The 27,703-nt window shown below is 38.5% G+C and overlaps 1 protein-coding gene across 3 annotated transcripts in view; it reads right to left on the bottom strand.

The window, feature by feature from the left end:
* Window positions 1–27,703, bottom strand: part of UTRN (utrophin) — a 573,765-nt gene that overhangs the window by 114,067 nt on the left and 431,995 nt on the right. For all 3 annotated transcript variants that reach the window (XM_030809793.1, XM_030809794.1, XM_030809795.1), the window contains one exon: window positions 8,202–8,331. In XM_030809793.1, coding sequence (XP_030665653.1) covers window positions 8,202–8,331 — 130 coding nt within the window. The remainder of the gene's footprint in view (window positions 1–8,201; window positions 8,332–27,703) is intronic.

The raw sequence follows: 27,703 nt of genomic DNA, 5'->3' as shown, positions 1-27,703 counted from the left end.
AGGCAACTTAAATAAAATAGTAGTTGTAGTAACAGTAATGCTTTAACTGGAATAATTTTTAAAGACGACTCCTGAGGAACCTGGTGAATAAAATAATGCAATCTCTTTTTTAATCTAAAAATATCAAAAGCAGAGGATGGGTGTTTTCTCCATACATATGTATACAATGAATTGTGTAATTTTATAAACACATTTAGAGGTGAAATAGCCTATAAAATTGTTAGCAGTTTTATTTAGTGATTGATACCTTAGCTTTAAATCATAAAGTATATTTGGTGGGGGGTGCTTGTGTATGTGCGTGCCTGCCAGCCTGCATCTGTAGTGTTGTGGAGAGAGGAAGACCAACAGAAGGCTCCACCTCCCCTGTGCAGATCTGACTTATAAACTGAACTGAAGGTAATGAACAGGAGAGAAGGCACAAATATTCCCTAATTCCCTCTGGAGCTTTGGGGGTAGGGGTGGGTGAAGGCTGTTGTCTTGCACAGCTTCACTGTGCAACAGTGTGGTACACACAGGAATTCTGATCTGGGACTGAGAACAGCCAGGGGAGGCTGGCAGCACAAGGGAGAGACCAGAAAACATGGATGCAAGGTTAAGAGGCTCTAGACATTGAGATCAAGGAGGAGCTAGGAAGTAAGGGGCCAGATGGCCGTCAGTGAACACAGATAGAGGAGATAAAATTGAAAGGATGAGTCAAAAGCCAGCCAAAATCCAGAGGTTAAGGAAGTCATTGTCATAGACGCATAGGGCTCTGTTCTTGCATCTACCTTTCATTAGCTGGATGACTTTGGTCAGCACCATAATATCTTCTTGGCCTTTGTGTTTTTATTTTTTTAAAAAATCATACTGTATGATCGGCTCAATTCATTGGGATAGACAGGAAATTGAATATGAAAGTCGCTTGAAAATTACAAAGAACAATGCAAAGGATGAGAGATTGACTGTTGTACTGTGATACTTTCTAACACATACAAACTAGCGATTAAAATCAAATGAAAAACAGTTCAATTGCATTAAAAGGAAAATGTATACATTGACATGATACAAATTAAATGAAATTAAGTATTTCCATATTGCTCAAACAAAAGTCAGGGACTACTGACAAAGTTGTGAACTTGGTAAAATTTCTACAAGGATTCAGATAATTTCAGTTCAGCTAAAAATCATATTTACTTAATAGCCATTTATAAGCAGAAATCTGAGTAGTTGAGTTTTCCAAAGAGCTACATTTTACCCATTTAGCCCTATTTTTTTTTTATGGTTACCATTTTGGAAGAAAATTTACTAAAATATAATATAAATTCCTATGCCTTCTCTTAACTGATTTATAGTCTGTCTTCGGAAATACACACACCATAATTTACAGCTTCAGTTTTCTCTTACTGCTGAAAGTCCCAAAGACTACCTGGTTTTGTTTTATTTTAGGATTCTTGCATATCTTTTTATCATTTTTTTCTCCTCACTGCTGTCAGACAGCTGGAGTCATTTCTCACCATTAAATCTTTGTCCCTGTCCTGTCACTTCATTTTGCTACTTACCCATCACTCACCGGACATCAAGTTCATACAGTCGCACCAGTGTCTACAGTAGAAGTTAATACCTCTGAGAAGTACTTCAGTGGCTTTCCCATGATCTAAGAAAAGGATCTGCGCTATGTTTTCCATACAATCTCTATCCTGGCTGCTCAGATCATTTTTTTACACTCTTTCAGATTCTCCATCAATGAGGGTAGTCACTAAAAAAAGAGGGAAGAGCCAAGCTTCAGACACAGATATTGGAAAACACAGCGAGAGAGACCACAGGGTGCCAGGGAATCATGGCAGAGAGCTCGGGAAGGGAAAGCGTCCAGGAAGACACAAAGCCCCAGCAGAGCCGGCAGGATGACCGGCAGCTGCGTGGGCAAATGAGGCGAGCGTTGGAAATCAGGTCAGAGGACCTACAGGCAGAAAACTGGGATGGGCAGTGGGGCAAAGGCAAGGAAGACCACTACCTGCAGAACGTCGTGAGGAGCCTGGCTTCCAACGAACCTCAAGAGCGGAGTGAAGAGACACATGAGGTGGGGCCGGATGGAAAAGCTAAGGCCAAATTGCTGTGCAGCCTTCTGTGTCAGGTGGAGGAGCTCAGATCCCATGGCATGCACTACGGGCAGTTTTTATCCCCAGGAAACCTCATGCCAGGTTTGTGCTTTAGGTTTATCATTTTAGGATTTATGTTAATGGAGAAATGCCAATTAAGAATATATTGAAATAGGCCTAGCATAAGACTGGTATGGAGGAATCTAATGTGAAATGGTCAATTAATAGTGATTTTTAAATACTTAAAAATACATACAACACTGTAAGATAATTAGTAATAGAAAAAAATTTTAGAGGAACTGGAAGAAAAAAAAGGCATTGGAGACAAAAATCATGGAGGAAAGTGTTTTCTAGAATGGTTACTTAAAAGAAAAGAGGTGACTCCATCTTAATATGTCCTTATAGCATGGTACGCATCACATACTCACAAAATGCTTATTAAATAGAACCGAAAAAAATCACTTGATTTCTTCCTGATCTAACCTCTCCAACATTGAGTACTTCGGCATCAAACAGGATAACTAATGTTCAAATGCTTGCTACTTCTAATAGCAGATATACATAAGTCATGGTAAACAACAAAAGTATAAAAGCTATTATGGATAGTTTTCTCTGATTTATTTTTAACCAGGAAAGGAGGCAGTATGAAAATTGCTAATTACAAACAAACAAAAAAAAAACAAACATAAAGTTAAATTGACATGACTTTTTTTTTCTTGCACCCCCAATGTAGTATTAAAAACATGAGGCTTAAAATATCCTGAATGTCACAGTAAAATAATAACTCAAAAGCCAGTATCTTTTTTTTTTCTGTATATCTTTCTAGACATTTTATTAGGGATTTGAAACATGCATGCCCAAATGTACAGACTTCGTCACCAACACTATGAATGATGCATGACTAGAATGTTCATGAAACTTTTTTTTAAATTATACAATATCATTTTAACACTTTAATGTCTGATCACTGAGGAGAGTCTAGAATAATGTGGAGTTTTAGTGATTTAACACTTTGTACTGCTTTAAAGTAGCTTTTTATAAACTTTGCAAAGTTCTAGGGAAGCAAGGAGACAAGAAAAGCTGACTGAAGGTAGATTTTAAATCGGATAAGATGAGACAAGGGAACTTCTTATTGTTTCCCCCAAGCTTAAAAAAACGAAACTGTACTAGCACCTTCTTTCTTGTTGTATGAAGTTACAATGTTCTGCCTGACTTTCCAGGTCCTCTGCAGTCTGAACCATTCAGCACATACAAGCATCTCATCCCCATCTGCCGTCCAGGCACAAGACTCTGGCAACCAGGCCAGGCTGTCTACTGACTCCCCAAAATACAGCTGCTCTTTCCTTATGGCTGAGCTGTTCTGCTAAGGATCCTGTCCCCCAGCATGGTCATTCGTCTTTCCCGAACTTAATCACTTCCTACCTGTCAATACCTCTAAGACTAGCTCAGGAATCAACCTCTCCACTCTGATCCTCAGAGTCCTTCTCTCCTGGAATGCCTGCATCACTTCGAATCCTCAGGACACAAGCATGAGTATGGACACTTTTACATTGCTTGCTTTCTCACCCTCTGTGCTAGTTTTGATCTCCTACTAAATTGAAACCTCAGGAACATGTCTTATACTTCTTTATCCATCTTGGACAGTGCTCAGCTCATGCACGTATTCATTCAAACACTATGTAATAAGCACTTACTATGTGCCAGATAGTATTCTAAATATTACAAAATACAGCAGTGAAAAAAAAAATAACCCTCTGTCTTCAAGGAGCTTACATCTACAGGGAGTGGAACGAAAGGGACAATAATAAGAGACCAGGTCAGAAACGTAACATGGCACCCCCTGGCACAGAGTCTGTGAGCCATTATAAGAATCTGACTTCTCTGAGTCACGTGACGTGACTTATATATTCAAATGGTCCTTACGGCTATTGTGCTGGAAATCTCTAATAAGGGAGCAAAGGCAGAGCAGGGAGATGAGTCGAAAGAACCTACAATCATCCAAGGGGTAGTGGGGGCTTAGACCAGGAGAGCATAGTAGACATGGTGATAAAGGATCATATTCTAGGTACATTTTGAATGTAGTGATGACAGGACTTGCTGACAGAATGGATTTGGGTGACAAAAGGACAAAGGAGCCAATAGCGGCCCAATGGATTTTAGCCCGAGCAACCCAGAAGATGGAGGCGCATGAGGTAAGATGCAAACACTGCAGGAAGAATGGACTCAGGGTGACGTGAGGGGGCAGGGGTTTCTTGACAGATATAGGAAAGGAATTTTGTAAATGTTGAGTGCTTATTCTAGAAAAGCTGGGATTTATTTCCATTTCGTCTTAAAAACCAATAATCCAATTATTCTACTGCCGATAATATCAGTTTCTCCCATCTACATTTATTCTTTATAGACTCGAGATTGTGAGGAAAACCAAGTATTGATGAGTTCAACTCTTCCAAAGAATTCTCTACAGTTTGGGCTTGTTTCCTTTTTTTTTTTTAATTTTTGTGGGTACACAGTAAGTGTATATATATTTATGGGGTACATCAGACGTGGGCTTATTTTCCTTGTTAAATATGGTGATGGTGGTGGGGGGAGGGCTGAGAGAGGAATCATTGTTAAGCATCTAGCTCATAAAAATGTTCTTGTAATAGGTTGTATATAAAGTCAGAATAATAAATAAACGGATTTCTTTATACCTCTTATTTACTCAGGCAGTCATGTACTCTTCATCAAACTTTTATTGAGTACCTGATATATACAGGCATTGCATAAGTTGTAAAATGATCAAAACTTGATTCCTCAACTTAGGGCAAGTAAGAAAATTTTAACATCTGAAAATCAATACAAATAAAAGCTGCATATGTTAGATATCCAACAGGACTGGGCTGAGACCTGAGCAGTTCATTTTTCCTCGATGGACCTCAGCTTTCTCATCTGTTAAGTGAGTAGCCTTGGATTAGTTCATCTCTAAGGCTCTTAACCATTCTAATATTGTATATGAAGGACATAAGCAAGACTTAAAATGTTCTTTTGAAAGAACTTCAAAAGATGAAAGAAGAGAAGGTAGCACATCCATGACAAGACAGTTCCAAAAATCATTTAAGGAAGTAGATAGTATAGATTGGTTATGGAACTATAAAAATAGTAGTAAAAAATTTGTTGAAAAATCAGGAGGGCTTCAATTACAAAGTTGTTTTTTTTTGAGATAGAGTTATGCTCTGTCACCAGGCTGGGTTGCTATCTCGGCTAACTGCTATCTCTGCCTCCTGGGTTCAAGTGATTCCCCTGCCTCAGCCTCCTGAGTAGCTGGGACTACAGTCATGCACCACCACGCCTGGCTAATTTTTGGTATTTTAGTAGAGACGGGGTTTCACCGTGTTAGCCAGGATGGTCTCAATCTCCTGACCTCGTGATCTGCCCGCCTCGGCCTCCCAAAGTGCTGGGATTACAGGCGTGAGCCACCGCGCACGGCCGAAAGCAGTATGTTTTCAAAACAGCAGTAATGTACAAGGATTGTGTTCCATTTGATCAAATGTGCTATATTCAAAATAGCCCTAAGCTCAGCAAATGATATCTTCAGAGTGCAACATATGTGCACAGAAATCACATTTGTGTATTTTAATCAGTAGTCTCAATTATACGCCTAATTGCTGCATGTTTGCATTCAAGGTGATGATCCAAAGACTTTTAAAATAAATATTATGCTAGGCTGGGCACGGTGGCTTACGGCTATATTCTCAGCACTTTTGGAGACCAAAATGGGAAGATGGCTTGAGCCCAGGAGTTCATGGCCAACCTAGGCAACACAATGAGATTCCATCTCTACAAAAACTTTTAAAAAAAGATAGCCTGTAGTCTCAGCTACTCAGTAGGCTGAGGTGGGAGGATTGATCACTTGATCCCGGGACACCGATGTGCAGCGGGCCGTGATTTCACCACTACACTCCAGCCTGGACAACAGAGCAAAACCCTGTCTCAAAATAATATATAAAATAAAATAACATAACATAACATAAAATATGTCATGCTGGAGGCCAAGATTTTTTTTCAGTATGCAATGGAAAGTCAAGAAAGATATATAATCAGGGGAGAAACATGAATATGATTATATGATAAAATTTACTTATCAGTAGTAGACTAAAGTGGAAGAGACAGAATATATGGGCAAATACTACGTGGTACACACAGATGACAGAACAATGCAATGGGACCGATGCTACCAAAAGTAGCAACAGATTCTGCCTAAAACTATTCCAAGTCTACACACAAAAGGCTGATAATGTGGAACTAATGGCAGTATGTGTGTGCACATGAGTATGTTGTGTGTATATATACATGTGTGTGTATACTATATATACATATATATCTATATTTTATATATATATATATATATATATATATATATATATATATATATATAACGGAGTACTCAGATGGAATAATTCTTCAAAGATAGAAATAACAAATATAAGGCTGAGCGCAGTGGCTTACGTCTATAATCCCAGCACTTTGGGAGGCTGAGGCAGGCAGATCACTTGAGGCCAAGAGTTCGAGACCAGCCTTGCCAACATGGCGAAACCTCGTCTCTACTAAAAATATGAAAACTAGCTCGGCGTGGTGGTGGACGCCTGTAGTCCCAGCTATATGGGAGGCTGAGGTATGAGAATCGCTTGAACCTGGGAGGCAGAGATTGCAGTGAGCCGAGATTGCGCCACTAGGCTTCAGCCTAGGTGATAGAGTGAGACTCTGTCTCGAAAAAAAGAAAAAGAAAAGAAATAATAATTATGAATGATTTGTAGACCACTGGATTTGGTGAAAAGTGGAAGACTCAACAATGACTTAGCTTTCTAGGAGGCTAACTGTAAAGACAGTGATACCACCAGCAGAAAACAAAAAGAAATGCTGGACAAGTTAAGTGTGCTCTGTGTGTGTATACATACACACACATACATACAACTAGTTTCAGAGTCAAAAAGATTATGGTCTTGATGGGAAATTTACTCGGACTGAAGAAGGTTCCTTGAGTAAGATTCAGTAGGAAAATGGCTACCTGTCCATATGTCTGATCCAGTTCCAGTTATAGTCAAAGAAAGCATTTTCCAACTATGCTTCCCTTACAAGTAATAAATGTTCATGATTTATACTGCTGGACACAGCATGAGGCAATCGTTCAGGTTTGCTGTTACTATGTGAAGTGAATGATGAGAAACCATTTTGAATGGTATGTTTATTTTAAAAAATGCATCAGAATGATTTTATTGTCAGCAGTGAAAAATCACAATACAGATATATATAGGACCCAGAATTCATTATGCATTTTCTCTTAAGTTTACTATGTGATATATTGCTATTTGTTAGTAGGGTAGTTACTGCTTCAATTTTAAGCTAAAGTATATAAATGTTGCAGGTTATTTTTAAATTAAACAAATGTTGTTGTTTGCTTGTAAAAGTATTTTGGTGTCTCATTTTTAAAAGTAACCTTACATATATATATTTAAATATTTTATATATTTACTATTATATTTTGATAAATTTCTTCTACTTGCAATTATTTATCACATAACATGTTTAAACATAAGAAATATTTTTTTTGCTAGTAAATTTGCTAGTAAGGTAGTTATTGTTTAAATTTTAAGCCAAAGTAAATAAACACTACAGGGTATTATTTTTAAATTAAAGAAATGTTGTCTGCTTGTAAAAGAAAGGACTTTGGTGTGTCATTATCAAAAGTAATCTTACTTATAGATCTTGAAATATTTTGTATATTTACTATATTTTAATAACTTTCTACTATTGCAATTATTTATCATGTAACTTGTTTAAATATAAGAAATATACATTTTTATTTCTTATAGAAATTATTTTTATAGTTACAGTATACTTTTTAGACAATCCATTTTTCCTGCAGTTAATTTCCTTTAAAATTGATACTGAGGTATACAAAAATTTTATTTTCTTAATTTAAGAATCTAGATATCTGTTAATTAATGACATATTTGAATAAAGTAACACTTAGAAGAAAAGATTTAAATATTGGATCCTAAAATGCTGTAAGGAAATTTCCTACTTGATTTTGGGTTTTTTGTTCTCCTAGCATGTGTTTTTATGATGTAGTGGCGAAACCAGTCTCACCTGTTTTTGATTGTAGGTTTCTTCTTGGTTCTTCAGGGGCCTCAATTGGCTGATCAGCCAAGAAAACTCGGGCCTGGTCGACAGCATTCAGGACGGAATATTCTTTCTCCTTTAACTCCCGTCTCAGGGCCTTTCAAAAGAGAAGCAAAGTTGAGTTTGTAACCTCACGTGTTCACCAAATTATGGGACATCTTCAACTATACCACTTCTGACCACACTTAGCAAGAAAATGACTAACAGCAAGCATTTCAGCTAAGTTAAAAGCCAAAATGTAAATTTTACAGATATGAAGAAAAATACAAAGGAAAAAAGATAATTTCTGTAAAACTTAACTATACAAAAAAAGAAAGAGCTTTAAAATATTCACCTAAAGGAAATTGTTACAGTGTATTTGAATTTACACAAAATGTACTTTTAGGCTTTTCACTAATGTCAGACTGATAAAATCTAATAGCCTTTGTTAAGATACTTTTTTCTTGTAAGACTGACTGACAAAAAAATTACATCCAATGATACAGAGAAAGGTAATTTCACAAGTAGCAATAAGATCCTCAGAAGGGTTTTACATTATTTAGAATACATTAAGAAAAAAATGAAGCGACAGTAACAAAGTACATACATGAAATCAAAACTAAACCAATGAGGGCACATACAAAACAGTCTCCAATTATCTTAAAATATGTTCCATCTCTCATGCTGAGGCTATTTTTCTTTTGTGAGGTTTTTCATGCAAATCTATGATTCTCAGAATAGTTTCTCTTTAGCACCTTTGTTCTTTGAAGTGGAGCTAAACTTTCACCCCTGCACCTATAAAAGCAACAAAACTCCTTCAGTGACTGCTGCAAGATAAATGAAGATTTTCTCAGGTGCAATTTTAATGCTGTTGCCAAATGGAATTTGTTAATATTGTTATCTTCTTAAACACATAACCACCTACTGGCTCTAATATTTTGCTTTCAGTGTAGTTCCCTGGCAACCTATTATGAAAAGTCAGACTTTTATTTTCTAAAATACTGAACTTTCATATTTTAGAATGAATAAAATCTTTCCTTTTGAAGACAACTAAATTTTTAGTAGTATTTGACATCACTATGTTGGGATGCTGCAGTATCTGAAGGCTAGATCCTTTTCTTCTGTAGTCAATAAAAGGTAAGAATGAAAAAATCTAGAAATACCAGAATAGTCACCTTATATAAAAATATGGATCTAAGCAACACACACACCAAAAAAACACTGGTAATGAAGCTGACAGAGACTAATGGGCTACATTTTCTATATCCGGAAAATCTCATGATAGCCTTTAGGAAATCTAAAGATTCAAGGAGGATTTAGCAGTAAATCAAGAGTAAAGTGCTTGACTGAATAAGGCAATGAAGCATGCACACGCCACCCGTCACCCTCCTCAAGTACTACTCTAGAAACCACTATTACTGATAATTTTCCTACACGTGTATAGAGGAGATAAGTCATAACATGGTAAGCGTACTGGAAAGGGTGCTTGGAGTAACCAAAGTGTAGCTTAACCTCCACAGGTGGGGAAGGATGAGAAGAGCTGACAAGAACTAGTGAGAGATGGAGTGACAAAAATGCTATTTTTTGTTTGTAAGCATTGTAAATATTATTCGACTTTTAAACTATACAATTATTACTTTGATAAAAAATTTAAAATGAAAGAGCAAAGTGAACCAAAAAATCCACAATTAAGATATAGTGATGTAACACAGGATATGGGATAAAATAAAACTTCCTCTAAAATGCAAAGGTACATTTATATGTCCTTCCTAGATCCGTAAAACCAAAGACTGACAGCGAAGCAAGCACAAATCAACTAAATTCGCACAGCAATTATCACTGATGAGCATTAAATGACTATGTTCCTGGGTGGGGGGTGGGGGGTTGGGGGGGATAACAAACCTTCCATCATGTCCTATTTAACAAACACAGCTTGTGAAGAAATTGCAGGATGTGACATTCAGGAAATTAAAAAAAAAAAGATTATATACATCTGGCACTTAAAGTTTTAATATATGGAATAAAAAGAGATACAAAAAAAGATTTTTAATCCAAAAAAATACACATTTACAAGTCTTGAGCCAGTTCTTTAACTTAGATTATTATGTTGTTAGAGCAAGAAGCTCTAGAGGAATAAAAATATTCCTAACATTTACTTCCAAAATCACCTAAAAATATATAATAATGACATGAAAAATCATGTTACTTAAAAAATAGTGAAAAACAGTAGGTAATATAGCAATTTTTTTTTTTAATTTTAGTGGTCAAGATATTTCCCAAACCCAAATCTAATCAGTAAATATGGGAGCTGTAAACATTCCTTTTTTTTTTTTTTTTTTTTTTTTTGAGATGGAGTCTCCCTCTGTCACCAGGCTGGAGTGCAGTGGTGTAATCTCGGCTCACTTGCAACCTCTGCCTCTCAGGTTCAAGTGATTCTCCTGCCTCAGCCTCCCGAGTAGCTGGGATTACAGGTGCCCGCCACTGCGCCCAGCTAATTTTTGTACTTTTAATAGAGATGGGGTTTTACCATGTTGGCCATGGTCGGCCAGGCTGGTCTCAAACTCCAGACCTCAGGTGATCCACCTGCCTTGGCCTCCCAAGTGCTGGGATTACAGCTGTAAGCCACCACACCCATCCAGGAGGAGTTTTTTTGTTTGTTTTTTTTTTTTGAGACAGAGTCTTGCTGTTGCCCAGGCTGGAGTGCAGTGGCACGATCTCAGCTCACTGTAACCTCCGCCTCCACCTCCCAGGTTCACGCCATTCTCCCACCTCAGCCTCCCAAGTAGCTGGGACTACACTAACAGAGAATGCAGGAGTGTCACAGTGTGTGCCCCCAGGGAACTACAAAAACTTCAGTACTCAGAGAGTGGTAGCAGCTGAAGCTGAAGGTGTGGGCGGAGGTCAGGCCACAAAGACTACTGCACTGCTTCCTATGCACTGAGACTCACTCAACCCAATCATGGGCTATGGGAAGCCGCTGACAAGTTGAAGGGTATTGTCAGATTTTTATTTTTGTTTTTTATAATACATAATTGTCAGGTCTCCTGGATTCACTAAAAGCAAGTCTGAGTCTTAGATTGTATTTTGCTTCCTAACCACATTAAACTCCAGTGCTTCAGAAAAAAGAAAAAAAAGAAAGAAATCCTCTCTGTGCAGGGTGCTGGCTGGAGAATGTCTCGCGAACTCCTTTGATATGCCAATGTAGGGAAGTACAGGAGGCAAGCCTGGGCAGGTGGGAACCACGCCAAGTAAGTACAAATATGGGGCTCTGGCCCTCATGCCAACGCACCACCCAAATATCCTACAAAGCAGCATACATATGATAATTTCCATTCATATCCTATTTTGTAAATTTAATTTTGTTATTCAATTTGTCCTATTTCAATTATATTTAATTGTATGTCAGAAATAGATTTAACTTTCAACAGTTTTATACATATAATTATTTCACACTTTAACTCTCTCAATTAGACATAAAAGAAAACCTGCATTTCCCAACCACCTGGTGAACATTAATGATAAGATCATTAGACTCCAATTAGCTGTTTTGTACACAGAGCTACAAAGTGGCATTCAGCTTTAAGTTCTAATATCACGTGACTGATATATGGGCCACCTTAAATGCATATAACATAATATAATTGGAATTTTTCTGTTTTAATGAGTTTATATTTTCATTCAAAACAGTTCTGTTCCAGATAATAACAACTTTTGGTGAGGATGTGAAGAAACAGGAACCTTGATGCTTGTTGGTGGAATGGTAAAATTGCAGCCTGTATTTTAGTCCATTCTCATGCTGCTAATAAAAACATACCTGAGACTGGGTAGTTTATAAAGGAAAGAGATTCAATGGACTCATAGTTCCACATGGCTGGGGAGGCCTCACAATCATGGCAGAAGACGAAGGAGGAGCAAAGGGACGTCTTACATGGCGGGAGGCAAGACAGCATGTGCTGGAAAACTCTCCTTTATAAAACCATCAGCTCTCATGAGACTTACTCCCTATCACAAAAACAGCATGGGAAAAACCTGCGGCCATGATTTAATTACCTCCCACTGAGTCCCTCCCATGACACGTGGGGATTATTACAATTCAGTGAGATTTGCGTGGGGACAGAGCCAAACCATACCACAGCCACTCTGGAAATCAGTTTGGCATGTCCTCAAAATGTTAAACACAGAGTTGTCAACATGACCCAGCAATTCTACACATAGGTATATACTGAAGAAAAAGGAAAACATATGTCCACATAAACACTCGTACATGAATGTTTATAGTAGCCTTATTCATAATAGCCAAAAGATAGACACAACCCAAATATCCATCAACTGCTGCATGGATAAACAAAATGTGATATATCCATAATACAATGACATCTTATTCAGTAATAAAAATGAATGAAATACTGATATATGCTATAACATGGAAGAATTTTAAAAACATGCTCAGTGAAAGAAGCTAGACATGAAAGGCCATAGTGTAAGATTCCATTACCATGCAACGTCCCAAACAGGCAAGTCTATAGAGGCAGAAAGTAGACTACTGGTTGCTTAAGGCTGGGGAACTGGGGAGGGACGGAGGGATAGGAGTGACTGCTTATGGGTATGGATGTTCTTTTTGGAATATAAAAAAGTTATGGGCCAGGCGCGGTGGCTCATGCCTGTAATCCCAGAACTTTGGGAGGCTGAGGTGGGAGGATCACAAGGTCAGGAGTTCAAGACCAGCCTGGCCAATATGGTGAAACCCCATCTCTACTAAAAATATAAAAATTAGCCAGGCGTGGTGGCAGGTGCCTGTAGTCCCAGCTACTTGGGAGGCTGAGGCAGGAGAATCACTTGAACCCAGGAGACAGAGGTTGCAGTGGGCTGAGATTGCGCCACTGCACTCCAGGCTGGGCGACAGAGCGAGACTCCATCTCAAAAAAAAAAAAAAAAAAAGTTATGAATCTAGATAGCAATGATGGTGCACAATTCTGTGAAAATACTAAAAGCCCCTGAATTGCACACTTTAAATGGGTAAATATTATGATACAGGAATACTATCTCAATAAGGTTATTATTAAAATAAAACAATAATTCTGTTTTTTACCCAAAACAATTCTCTAGGTAATTTGTTTCTTTCTTTCTTTCTTTTTTTTTTTTTTTTTTTTTTTTTTTTGAGATGGAGTCTCACTCTGTCACCCAAGCTAGAGTGCAGTGGCATGATCTTGGCTCACTGCAACCTCTGCCTCCTGGGCTCAAGCAATTCTGCCGCCTTAGCCTCCCAAGTAGCTGGGATTACAAGCATGCGCCACCATGCCTGGCCAATTTTTTTTTTAATATTTTTGTAGAAACAGGGTTTCACCATGTTGCCCAGGGTGGTTTTGATCTCCTGAGCTCGGGCAATCCACCCACCTTGGCTTCCCAAAGTGCTGGGATTACAGATGTAAGCCACTGCACCCGGCCTAATTTGTTTCTTTTCTAGTCTTTATCCCCAATGCATATGCAAAGTAAGAGCTCATTCTGTGTGTTCAGTATGTGCAATAACAAGGTGGCTGCTCCCACCTCAGTGTTTCTAGAGCACTTCCTATTCCTCTAACAGAGCTTGTTCTGTGTTAATGTGCATATATTTTGACCATGCATCTGTCCGCTCCATTAAATTGTGAGTTCTTGCATGGTAAGGTTCAGGTCTTAATCATTTGAAATCCTCTACTGTACCTGCCTAGACATATACAGAAACCACTCAATAAATGCTTGAGCATAATAAATTATGGAAGAAATGCTCTCGGAATTAAATACTATGTATTTAATATTACAAAATATGTCCGAGCAAGATATAACAAAGTCACCCAATCTGTTCATCTTAAACTGAAATAATTAATGGATTCCAGTTAGTTCTGTATTTTTAAACTATCTACTTTGCAAATTATTGGTAATAATTTTTTGATGTAAAACTAAGTCTGTGCTATTAATATTTCAGTCTGCTGTTGGTTTTAATTTTAGTAATAGCAAATATCCTTTTCTCTTTTTAGATAAATAAGAAACTGATCTGACTGTCATGGATGGTATGGATTCACTCCGTCTTCCTCATTTTGTGACATCCTCACCCATGAGGTAACTCCTTAGGGCATGGTTTCCAAATTGCTGCCAGTCATTAGAATTGAAGGGTGTTTCCATTATCATGACTGTGTATCAAACCTATATAAAACTTATACCTTAAAACAATGACAATTATTTTTCATGATTCTGTGGGTTGGCAATTTGACCTGTTCTTTGGCTGGTACCACCTGGGATTACTAGTGAGGTTATAGTCATCCTGCAGCTTGGATGGGGAGGGCGGGACAAAACAGCCTCACTCACATGTCTGGAAATCATCACTGCCTATTGTCTGGGGTACCTCAGTTTCCCCCTATGTCGTCTCTAATTGCTCTCCAATATGGTACCTGCTAGGCACATATGGTTATTTAGTATCTGAAATATGACTAGAACAGCTGAGGAACTAAATTTTAAATTTTATCTAATTGTGATTTAAATACAAATGGTTACATATGTCTAAGGGTTCCTATGTTAGACAGCAAAGCTCTAGAGTTTGCCCATCACGGTGTCACATTCTATTGTTTGAAGCATGTCATGAAGCCAGAACACATTCAAGAGAATGGAAAAATGCACTTTATCTTTTGATGACAAAAGCAAAAATTGCCCTCTGCATAGGAGTGTGGACACAGGGAGGCATGATTCATTATTATAAAAATCTACCACACAGGATAAGTTGGAGAGAGATGGTGGGTTGAAGATGAGGGTTGGTAATATTTTGTGTAAGTGGTCAGGGAAGGCATCTGAAAGATAGCGATATTTAAAAAAAAAAAAAACTGGAGGGAAGTGAGGGAGCAAGCCATGAGAATATCTGGCAAAAGAGCAATCTAGGCAGAGAAAATGGAAAGTGCAAAGGCTCTGAGGCAAGTGCATGCCTAGCTTAGAGACTGGTGCTGTCAGAGCTGACTGAGTGAAGAATGAGGGTGATTGCTTCTGTTAAAATGTTTTCTATCACGGAAGTTAGGGAAAGAGTCCTTGTGGTTGATGGGAGAGACACCTAGCAACCACATACTTCTCTATGCAGCAGACATCTGGCTACTTGCTGACTCGAGGCTTGGCCATTGAGCTAAAAGTGCTCTTACATGACAACCTGTCACAAAGCTTATGTATTTTGCATTCTACAGGTTGAGCATCCCTAATCTGAAAATCCCAAATCTGAAATGCTCCAAAATCTGAAACTTGAGTGCTGAAATGATTCCACACCTGATACTCTTGGTTTCTGATGGTTCAAATGTATACAAACTTTAGTGCACGAAATTATTTAAGTATTGTATAAAATTACCTTCAGGCTATGTGTCTATCTGAAACAAATGAATTTCATATTTACACTTGGGTCTCATTCACAAGATATCTCATTATGGATACACAAATATTCCAAAATCCCAAAAACTCGGAATTTTGAAACACTTCTGATCCCAAGAATTTTACACAAAGGATGCTCAGCCTGTAGTAGATATGTGAAAAGACCTTCAATTCCCCTCCCAGATAAACTGTATAAAGTGAAGTTTTGGCCTCCAAGCAGTAGACCAGCATCAGTTAGAACAAGTAGGAAGATACAAAATAATTTCAAAAAGGAAAACTGAGGCTGGCTGTGGTGGCTCATAACTGTAATCCCAGCACTTTGGGAGGCCAAGGCAGGAGGATTGCTTGAGGCCAGAAACTTGACACCAGCCTGGGCAACATAGCTAGACCCCATCTCACTAACAACAACAAAAATTAGCCAGGCATTGTGGCATGCACCTATAGTCTCAGCTACTCAGGAGGCTGAGGCAGGACTGCTTGGCTCCAGGAGTTTGAGGCTACAGTGAGCTATGATGGTGCCACTGCATTCCAGCCTAGGCGACAGAGCAAGACACTGTCTCAAAACAACAACAGCAACAACAAAGGGAATACTGAAATCACATTTTAGAAGTTGCATGCTCTGAGGTGTTTAGTAGAAGGAGATATAATCCCAAATACCTCAAGAGTCAAAAATAACAACTGGAGAGCACAATGATTATCTTGTGTCCAAAAGAAAACATTCAAATTTTCTCCCATCCTTAGGTGGCATTAAAGTATATAATAGATTTTTCAACAACGATTTCCACCAAAATAAAAATTTTAAAGTACAAATATATACAATATATAAAAATATGCTAGGCATAAGAGAAGGCAACAATCAGCTATAAACCCAATCTTTAAGAAACTTATAGTCTAAAGGGGAAGAGAGAACAATACTAGCCCAGAACGTGGTTAAGTGCCACAAATCTTTGAAAGAGGTACACATGGGGTACCGAGGAGCCTCATTATGAATAAATACAAAGAGGAGGGAGGGAAGTCAACCTTCTCAAATACACATGAGCTGTGTGTTGAAAAAAAAATTGTAACTAGCTGAAAGGTAATAAGGTGGAAAGCAACTCAAGAAAACAAATAGAATAAAGACATTTAAGGTAATGTAGACTCTCATGGCTTTTCCGATTGTGTACCTTCCACATACTTACTTAAACTAAACGAAGCCCTGAAATGGCAGATTAATAAAGACCTGATTGTAAATATCAGAATGTAGCTACTAAAAATCACAGTTTCCATTCTCAACACAATTTCCAAGAGCCCGAATTCACTTTATTGAAGACACCCTTCCTCCTGTCCCACCTCTCCGACTCCTTTGAACTCAGGGTGCTCTTGGATGCTACTGGTGCGCTTCTGAGTGCCAGGCAGCCGAATAAATTGCTGCTTATTCAACTTTAAATGTCTATAGAGAGATTCCCAATTATCCTCCTTTGATGGTCTGGGAACATTTCTCCCCACCTGCTATAACTTAGTGAGAAAGACAAGGGTTTAAAAGTTAAGATGGTATAAAGAAGTGACTGGGGTGGCTTAGGGTAGAAATACTTGGAAGTCAATCAGCTGCTCTTCATTTTCTTCATGAGCATGGCATCAGTCACCAGAATGGCTGGGTTGCTGACATCACTGACAGAGACGGGATCCTGAAAATCTTTTAATAAGAAAACAGGGTCTAACAGAACTGGAGGGAAGAGGGGAATCCCTGCTAACCCCTTCTGTCCTAAACTAGCAGTTGGTCATATGGACTGAGCTAAGAACAGAGAAAAGCAAACATGTGGATGTGAACTAAATCCTGGGGTCACCCCCCTTCTTTAAATAGCAACTCTTTCCTAACCTTTCTTCAATCTAAAGCCATTATCCAAATTGTCCGTGTATCTAGCACCAAACTTTGCTAACATGCACTTTTCTTAAAATTTTCTAAATTACAAAATTAAAATGATAGATAAATCAGATCCTGTCTTCTGTTTAAAACCCTCCATGGCTTCCTGTTGCACTTAGAATAAATTCTAAGCTTCCTACCAAGGTCTGGACCCTCCCTGCTCTCTGATGTCATCTCCTAATACACCCTCATTTCTAGCTTCAAAGTCCTTATTTCTGTTCCAAGAACATGCCAAGCTATTTCCTCCTCATGGTCTTTGCAATTCAGAGGTTTTTGCTTCAAATTTTCTTTCTTTCTTTCTTTCTTTTTTTTGAGACGGAGTTTCGTTCTTGTTGCCCAGACTTGAGTGCAATGGCGCCATCTCAGCTCACCACAACCTCCGCCTCCTGGGTTCAAGCGATTCTCCTGCCTCAGCCTCCTGAGTAGCTGGGATTACAGGCAGGCGCCACCACGCCCAGATAATTTTTTGTATTTTTAGTAGAGACGGGGTTTCTCCATGGTCAGGCTGGTCTCGAACTCCTGACCTCAGGTGATCCGCCCGCCTCGGCCTCCCAAAGTGCTGTGATCACAGGCACGAGCCACTGAGCCTGGCCTTGCTTCAGATTTTCAATAGCTCTGCTCCTTCTCATTAGATTCTAGCACTCAGTATATTTTTGGGATTAATGAATGAAAAAATGAATAAATTGGCATAAAAGAAAATGTGGAACCTCAGGAGGCCATTGTTAGAAGGTGATCAAGGAAGGAAAACACCTGAGAAACGGGAGCATTTCATACAAAGCAGGTCTGTGGAAGAAAGCAGCATGCAGCAACTCCGCAGCAGAAGGAAGTAGTCCTCCCCTTCCAGCCCCCATAGAAGACATTATTATCTCAAGACAACATCTGTGTTGTTTTGCTTTCTTAATAATCTCATTGACCCTCACTGGTGAAAGTCAAAGAAATCCACAGGGGTCACCCCTTTTGACCCTTTAGGGATCCAGCTCCAATTCCACCTGCACCACCAGCATGAGCTACAGCGTTCCCTCACGGGGATCCAGCATTCACCACACTCCCTCACCATGGCCTCTTTGCAAACCTGACTCTGGTGCCAGACTGAGCCCTCATGGAAGACTGAAATTTGTGCCATAGCAGGTATAGTGGAAAGCCAATAAATTTTTGTATGAATGAATGAGAAGATGTTAAAAATACTGTTCTGTGGTAAAGTAAAACCAGACAAAGATTTGCAGCCAAAGCCTTAGGTATAGTCCAGTCCATACCACACAGGCACACCGTTATTCACCCTGCGCCCATGAGCCCTTACTTGGGTTTGTCCCTTAAATTCTCTGCGTGTTAATCATATCTCTCATTTTACTAACTTCACTGGTGAGACAGTGAATGAAAAGATATTTTGAAACTATTCAGTGCTGTAGAATAAAAAATTACTTTTCTTAAGAGACAGGGTCTCACTCTGTTGCCCAGGCTGGTACGCCATCAAAGCTCACTGCAGCCTTGAACTTCAGGGCTCAAGTGATCCTTCTGCCTCAGCCCCTTAAGTAGCTAAACTACAGTTGCATGCCACCATACCAGGCTAATTAATTTTTTTTTTTTTTTTTTTTTGTAGGGACAGGGTCTTGCTATGTTGACCAGACCAGTCTTGAACTCCTGGCCTCAAGTGATCCTCCTGACTCTTCCTCCCAAAGCACTGGGATTACAAGTGTGAGCACCACACCCAGCGATTACTATTAAAATGATGCTAATCTAAAATTCTGCCATGTTTCTCAGCTCTTGTCTCAGACTGAATTTCTTTCCAAAGCCTCTTTCACTCTTACTTGTAAAGGAAGGTTCTAGCCATTTTACCTAGAGCTTTGGTTGACCAATGCCAGAACAAAGCCCTCCGTTTGCAGGAACATCTGAAAGCAGATGACTTAACTCTTCTAAGGGATAAATTATTTAATTATGAAAAAAAATGGGCCAGGCGCGGTGGCTCAGGCTGGGCGCAGTGGCTCATGCCTGTAATCCCAGCACTTTGGGAGGCTGAGGCGGGTGGATCACAAGGTCAGGAGTTTGAGACCAGCCTGACCAACATGGTGAAATCCCCGTCTCTACTAAAAATACAAAAATTAGCTGGGTGTGGTGGCAGGCACCTGTAATCCTAGCTACTCGGGAGGCTGAGGCAGGAGAGTCGTTTGAACCCGGGAGGCGGAGGTTGCAGTGAGCCGAGATCGAGCCATTGCACTCCAGCCTGGGCAACAGGGTGAGACTTGTCTCAAAAAATAAGTAAGTAAATAAATAAATAAATAAATAAATAAATAAATAAATAAATAGAAAAGAAAAAAATGGAATTATGTGATTCTCCAAGATGAAGCCAAAATGTTTCATAAGCAGAAAACTGTGTTGCAAGACTCTTATATCAGTTTAGATTCTTAGAAAGCAAAGAAATAAATGTAGTGGTTTTTTTGTGAACCAATTTGTTCCAGAATAAAAGGGAAAAGCAATTCTCTAAAGAGGTATAAATGGTCAGCTAGATGTCATCACACACACTAATTTTGGATAAATATAAATTTCTTCAATTAATGTGTTTAACAAACCATGGACAGCTTTACTCCTATCCTTTTAGGCATGACTAACCCAAACATCAAACCAGTTCTCCTCTTCCTCTTTGTGGAGAGAATCTTGACTCAGGTGTCTGATATTCCAAAATTGTTTTATAAATTTCTATACATCTATGAAGTACTAGTATTTTACTGCTAACAATACAAGGATCACTAAAAATAGAACAAAAATGAGAAATCACAGGCCAAGGTATGGTAAAGCTTCACTTTCACACATTGCTGGAGGCAAAAAATTGGTTTGATCATTTGGGAAAGTAGGCTGGCAATATATCAGAAGTCATTACTATGGTCATATTGTGTGAAAGAGGAATTTCACCTAAGAAAATTGTCCAAAAAAGCTACAAACACAAAAGTGTTCATTATAACATTATTTATGATTTTTAAAAAATTGAAAGAAACTTAAATCTCCAACACCTGGAATATATTTAGGTTCTATGATACGGCCACACTAGAGACCATTATGCAACCTTGGAAAGTTATTGTGATAATGACCACATAGCAACGTGAAGAAATAGGCATGACATGTATCTAAGTGAAAAAGATGACATAAAAACTCTGCACCCAAGTAAAACTATGCAAAAAGTAAGTAATGCAAAATGAAAAGGGTTGTTACGGTGATAAAATTATGGCCATGTTTTTATTCTTCATTTTATAAACTCTGTAATATGTTATTATTTTTATAATTAAAAATTATACTTTTAAGAAAGGAATGCCCACTAGAATTTAGCTCATTTAGCATTGAATAAATTATTACTTTCAAAGAACAGCATTATTAAGAATTACAAATGTGTTTTAGAAGCCCATTTTTTATATTTGTAACAATCATGAAACTTTCCCTTTATATTTTGCTTCAATGACCTGGGGCTAGATTTATTTATAAAATATAATGCATGACACCATAGTCACTGAATGAGAGACTCCATATGTTTAAGCTTCTCCCTGCGTTTGTTAAGAATCTCAACTCATCTAGTGTTCAAAGGTATCAAATTCCTACAACAGAGAGAAGCAAAAACACTGGAAGAATCAAAGCTAAAAAAAAAAAAGCTACATTTTAAAAGCTATCGCAACAATTAAAGGTATGCCAATTAATTTTCCCTTTTAGAAAAATATTTCCCATTCTTGAGTTGAACAATTTAGGCAGTATTAAGACAGAGAAAAGATAACCTCTGAACTGACTACAATATCAAGGCATAAAGTGCAATTGTGTTATTTAATTTGCTTACATTTCAAATATGTCATGTAACTGAAATGACTTCTAGCTCTTGAGAGAAGATTATTGCTTACACTTCTATGTCAGCTATTACCTTTATTAAATATTTGACTATTTAAAGTAGAAATATTTTCAAAATGTAATATTCTTTAGAATGCAAATGAATAAAAAAGAATTATTGAGAAATAAAGAGACAAAAGGAACATTCACACCAAAAGACATGTTCCCTTTGGGTATAGTTCTTTCAGTCAACATTCAACTTTTATCGAGCATCCAGAGTACCAGGCATAAAAAAAAAAGGACATAGAAAATAAGTCATTGTGTTAGATTCTGATAAATGCTATAGAAAAAGAAAGAAGTAGAAAAGGGTGAGGGGGGGAGAGAGACAGAGAGAATGAGAGAGAGAAGGAATGCTCAGAGGGAGCTGCAGTTCAAGTAGAGAAGTTGAGTAAAGAAGGGGCATTTTGGGCAGAGCAGACAGCCTGGCACTGTGACTGAAAGCTCAGCAAGGGACTGGTGTGGCCGAAACCAGTGTGTCAGAGAAAAAACAGCAAGAGAGGAAATGAGCAAGGTGTGAGTAGGGGGTAGGTCAGATCAGGTAGAGCCTTGCAGACCATTCCGAGAACTGTGGCTTTTCCTCTGAATAAGTTAGGAAGCCCCTACAGAGTTTGATTTATTTTAATAGGAACATTCTGGTTGCTGGACTGATACGTCCAGAGACAGAGGAGTATGACAGGTGGTAGATTCAGATTCTATATTTTGAACAGAGAACCAACAGGATTTCCTAGCAGACTGAAAATGAGAGAAATACAGGACTGAAGGTGATTATTATTTGTTACCTAAGCAACTGAAATAATATTCCTACAACTGAAATGTGGAACACTGGGTAGAACATGTTATAGGGGCCAATTCAGGAAGTCAGTTTGGTCATATTAAGTGTGAGGTGTTTATTACACACTCAAGTAGAGATGACATGTAAACGGATATATCTTTGGGAGTGCTTGGCATATAGATGGCATTTTTAAACCCAAGAAGGAGTGAATATAGAGAAAGTGACACGGCCTGACAAGTGACACATCCCAATTTTAAGAGACAGTGGAGAGAAGGAAGAACCAGGAAGGGAAACAGAGAAAGGGCTACCAGTGAGGTAAGAAAAACATCAGGAGAGTGCGGTGTTCTAGAAGTCAAGTAGAGTGCGAGGAACAGTTAATAAGTCAGCAGGAAAGGTGACGTCTTGGAAGGAACCCCTAGTCAAAACTCAGCCAACACTAACAAACAGAGACATCACAAATTACAACAAGGGGCATGTAACTCAGAGTGGGGCTCAGGATGGCTTCCTTACCTAAGGAGATGGAAAGACGCTTGAAGCAAGTTTTAAGAGGCATTCAATATTGTGTTACATGTGTCAGAATATATATGTTAATGTTCTTCGCAGTGCAAGCAGTCTGGCTATGTGATTGCAGACCTCAGTGTGACAGGGCCCCTTGTCCAAACATTACTAAGAATCTCAAGATGGCAGCAGAAGAACATTAAGCCAAGTGCAGAAACCTCGTAAGAGCAGAGCCCTGTGTGACTGCATGGGACACCCGAGAAGCTGGCCCTAAATGCAGGGCAGCTGAACTATAACAAATAGAGGTATTGCTGGTACAGCAGCCTTCTTTAGCTTTTGGTTTCAAAAAAGCAGTTAACTGCTTACTGGAGAATATAAGCAGAAAAAAATAAATGATGCAAACATGAGACAAATCTGTTAGAATGTAATTTACTTTTTTCCCAACTTGCTTTCAAAGCTAAATCAGCATATATGGATCTGAAGTCATTACAGAATGACAGCAAAAAAGGGCAAAGCACTCATTAAATTTGATAGCACTAATAAAACTACATGAAAAAAGAGACAGAAAACAGGCTTACTTTCCATTGGTATGCAGACAAAATAAAAAAAAAATCCCCTACATAGTGCCTTGAAAGTTTTGGTTAACATCCCTCAATGAGCAGTTAATATACAAAATTCATTTTGGTTCCACCCCACTGACATCAAAAATAATGCCTGAATCAGAATACTAAGTATCAATGTTAAAAATGAGACAGAAATTCTTTTGCTTTTCATAGTAATAAAATAGTATCCTTCCCTGTACCTTTTTTTTTTTTTTCTGAGACAGAGTTTCACTCTTGTTTCCCAGGCTGGAGTGCAATGGTGCGATTTCGGCTCACTGCAACCTCCTCCTCCTCGGTTCAAGCGATTCTCCTGCCTCAGCTTCCTGAGTAGCTGGGATTACAGGCATATGCTACCACGCCTGGCAAATTTTGTATTTTTAGTAGAGACGGGGCTTCTCCATGTTGGTCAGGCTGGTCTAGAATTCCTGACCTCGGGTGATCCACCCACCTCAGCCTCCCAAAGTGCTGGGATTACAGGTGTGAGCCACCACGCCCTGCTTTTTATTTATTTATTTATTTTTTTTTTTGAGACAGATTTTCACTCTTGTTGCCCAGGCTGGAGTACAATGCCGTGATCTTGGCTCACTGCAACCTCCACCTCCCAGGTTCAAGAGATTCTCCTGCCTCAGCCTCCCATGTAGCTGGGATTACAGCTATACATCACCACACCCAGCTGATTTTTTTGATTTTTTTTTTAGTAGAGATGGGGTTTCACCATGTTGGTCAGGCTGGTCTTGAACTCCTGACCTCAGGTGATCCACTCGCATCAGCCTCCCAAAGTGCTAAGATTACAGGCATGAGCCACTGCACCCGGCCCCCTGTACTCTTTAAAATACATGCACACATAAAGGTATTCCTTCATCCAGCTAATATATGCAATACAGGTTGAGTATCTCTAATCCAAAATCTAAAATACACCAAAATCCAAATATTTCTGAGTGTCAACATGTTACTCAAAGGAAATGCTCATAGGAGCATTCTGAATTTCAGATTTTCTGATTAGGGATGGTCAGCTGGTAAGTGTAATGCAAATATTCGAAAATATGAAAAAATCTGAAATCTAAATACTTTTGGTCCCAAATATTTCAGCTAAGGGATCCTCAATTAGTACCTATTCTAATGTGGCACTGGATTAGGTGCTGAACTTGTATTTTCTTCTTTCAGCCTTATTCTAAGTATCATCACAAAAGGAGGTAAGCAGCACCCCTTACTCTATTGCATACTCCAAAACATGCCATGGCTAATTTGGAGGATTTTCTCCCTAAAGCATTTTGGTAACACCCTTTAGTGATTTCTTACTTATTCCAAAGCATCTTTCAGCTCAAAAGCATCTTGCTCTGTGGAGTCTTTCCCAATCTTCCCAAGCACAAATAATTGTGATTCATGTCTCCTTGGCTGTGTGTCCATGCCTGTATTACAGCACTTTTGATATCTACTGTAGTTACTTGTTTTCAAGCCTGCATCACTGCTAGACAGTGAAGTGAGCTCCATGATTGCAAAAATAGTCTTACAAACTCATGCATCCTTGGGACCTAGCAACGTATGCAGCAAACATCAGGTACAATATAGAAGTTTCAACCTGAGTGAATACATGAACTGCTAGATAAAATAAATTCTCTCTGGGCTAAATATGTGCAGACGCAGTAAAATGATTGTTTTGTAAAAGGGTTCATTGGTTTTACAGGCCTCTGTTTCTTGCCTACATTTGTGATCCACTCTAAATTTTACCACCAGAGAGTGACACCTATTAGGCTGTCTCACCTCTCCCTCTAAACATGGATATTCTATGGCCCTTTGGGGTAAAGTTGCAATATTACATATTATGATTAGGAGACAAGTCCAGGTGCAGACAACTAAATGGGGTGTGGCAGGTAGGTGCAGGCTCACTGAGAGAACTGCTGCTTCAGGCCTGCACACAAGCAACAGCTTAACAACGGGCCTTAGAGAGCTGAGCGTTTAATAAGGAGGAAGTCAACATAGATTGGCAAAGGTTGGAGAGGAACTTGGAAATTAATTTTTTTTAATTTCAGAAAAAGACAAGTTTCCCACTGTAGGCAACCTTCTAACACAGCAAGACCTCAAAATTACAGAATTGCAGGCAGAGTCTCCGATTACTTTAGCAGGGAAAAAAAATTCTACCACACCTACATGTGTGCGCGCGCACACACACACACAGCCTAAATTTAACGGTAGGGTGTTGTTGTTTTAAAGACAATGTTAGAATTTGTTATTTTAATGAGCAAGTTTGCTAATGTTTCTTGGCAATTCAGCTTAAGGCCAGATATGTTCTGAGTTCTTATATAATAAAGCTTGAATACAGGAATTAAACTGGGTTAAGCAAAGGCCAGAGTAGCCCTGAGGGAAAGAACACACAAACAAGAAATTATACCTGAATCATGCACTTTCAATTATTCTAGATTTGCTTTTCTAACATCAAATATGCGTTCTATTGGAGAAAGGGTATTAGAGCTCTGATAATTGCTCTACATAACTTAATATTTACATTGTTATGAAAATGAAGTGCAAATTGAACAGTAAAATCTGCATCTGCAATTTTATCCACTCAAGAGCATTTGACTAGAGTAAATCCATAACATTACAAACACTATATACATTGTAGGTGCATTATAGGTAATTGTTGACTGAATGATAAGCTCACATTCTTGAAAGGGAAGTTGCATATAAGTGACCTCAGCTTCTTCAAAACTTCAAAAATGATACTAAAAATTCGATTTAAGTCATTAGATGGGAAGATTCAACTTTACCCATTTATTTTATTATTTATTAGTAAGTTAGTTTTTTTTTTTCTTTTTTTTTTTTTTTGAGACAGGAGTCTCAATCTACTGCCAGGCTGGAGTGCAGTGGTGCGATCTCGGTTCATTGCAACCTCTGCCCCCTGGGTTCAAGCGATTCTCCTGCCTCAGCCTCCCAAGTAGCTGAGATTATAGGCACCCGCCACCACGCTTGACTAATTTTTATATTTTTAGCAGAGATGAGGTTTCACCATGTTGGCCAGCCTAATCTAGAACTCCTGGTCTCAAGTGATCCACCCGCCTCGGCTTCCCAAAGTGCTGGGATTACAGGTGTGAGCCACAGTGCCTGGCCTATCCATTTATTTTAAAGCAGTCCTAAAAACACTATATATTTTTTAAGTAGCAATTTATGTTAATATTTGAGGGAATTAAACATGTACTTACATGAAAAAAATAATAGGAGTGTGCTGTTTACCAAACTGATACTTGAAAGACTAGAAGGTGACCCTTGTCTATTTTGACAGGTTAATCTAGATAGTAATTGAAAGCTAGTTCTGTTGGGTTATACTAGGTGGTAAGTAACAGGTATTAATACAGTTTTATTTAGTTAAAACTACTCATGTAGCCTATATAGTTTTAAACAAAATAAAAATGATCAAAACTATCAGAAAAGACTCCCAACAATTATGGGAAAAGATATCAGCCACCTTTTACTGAGTGTTTACTATGTGCTAGGCCCCAGGTCTCAAATGTTTATGTATTGTTGGAGCGCTGAACAAAGTATTTATTATTGATGTTGCTGAAAATATATCAATGTTCTGAGACACTGATTAAAACACCCAAGAAAGTATGCACATTAAATTAAGGATCAACAATACACTGATGTTTCATAATAGCAGTGCCTGGGGCATTCACACTACAGAAGGAAAGGATGCCAATCTGTGAATCACTCATTTCCGTGTGTAAGAGAAGGGTTTTGAGCTGAGTCTTTGCTATGGGGTTTCCTGCCTGCTCATCACTAGGGTCTGCTACATTTTTCCAGCAGCAATGACATCACTAGCTAGTTTGCTTTTCTGCTTTGTTTCTGGTGTGTAGAATGATTGTCATGTTTTGGAGCCCACAATGCCATGTTTGGTTTTCTGTTTTTTATATCTGATCTATAACTGCTAGGTGTTTGAACATAGGAGATGCTTTAAAGCATTGCTTTATAGTACCATTCTAAGGGGAAATCACAGAGCCATCACCTAAACATTTAAATGTGAAGTATTCCCTCTGGATACAGCCAACAAACCACAAGCACAGGGCTTTTAGTAATAGGAATTATTAAAATATATCACTGAGGTGCAGAGGCTATACCTTATTGCTCTTCGCACAGAAGCATCGACTTTAACATTAAGGCATTTGGTGAATAGTGTGGATAGGTGGGTGGATGGATGGATGGATGGATGGGGAATGAAATGATTGGCACCACTATTATCAAAGAGTAACTATGAAAAGGAGTCATTAAGTCATTTATGTACATATAAAGGACTAGAATATATAAAGATAGGAATCAGAAGACTCAGAATATATGAATTTCTATAAATCAACCCCTAAATAAAGGTTGTATATAGTGGCATTCAAAACTTGTATTTATGAGATCATATCTTTTGGAATAATTAAATTAGTGTTAAGTTCTTTGTCTCTTCACAAAATTTCATCTGAAATTCTTTAGACATCTTAAATTAGCAGTG

Source organism: Nomascus leucogenys, chromosome 3 (genome assembly GCF_006542625.1).
Source record: "Nomascus leucogenys isolate Asia chromosome 3, Asia_NLE_v1, whole genome shotgun sequence".
Lineage (NCBI taxonomy): Eukaryota > Metazoa > Chordata > Mammalia > Primates > Hylobatidae > Nomascus > Nomascus leucogenys.
The sequence above is the reverse complement of the archived record's forward strand: the minus strand, read 5'-3'. Positions and strand labels throughout refer to the sequence as shown.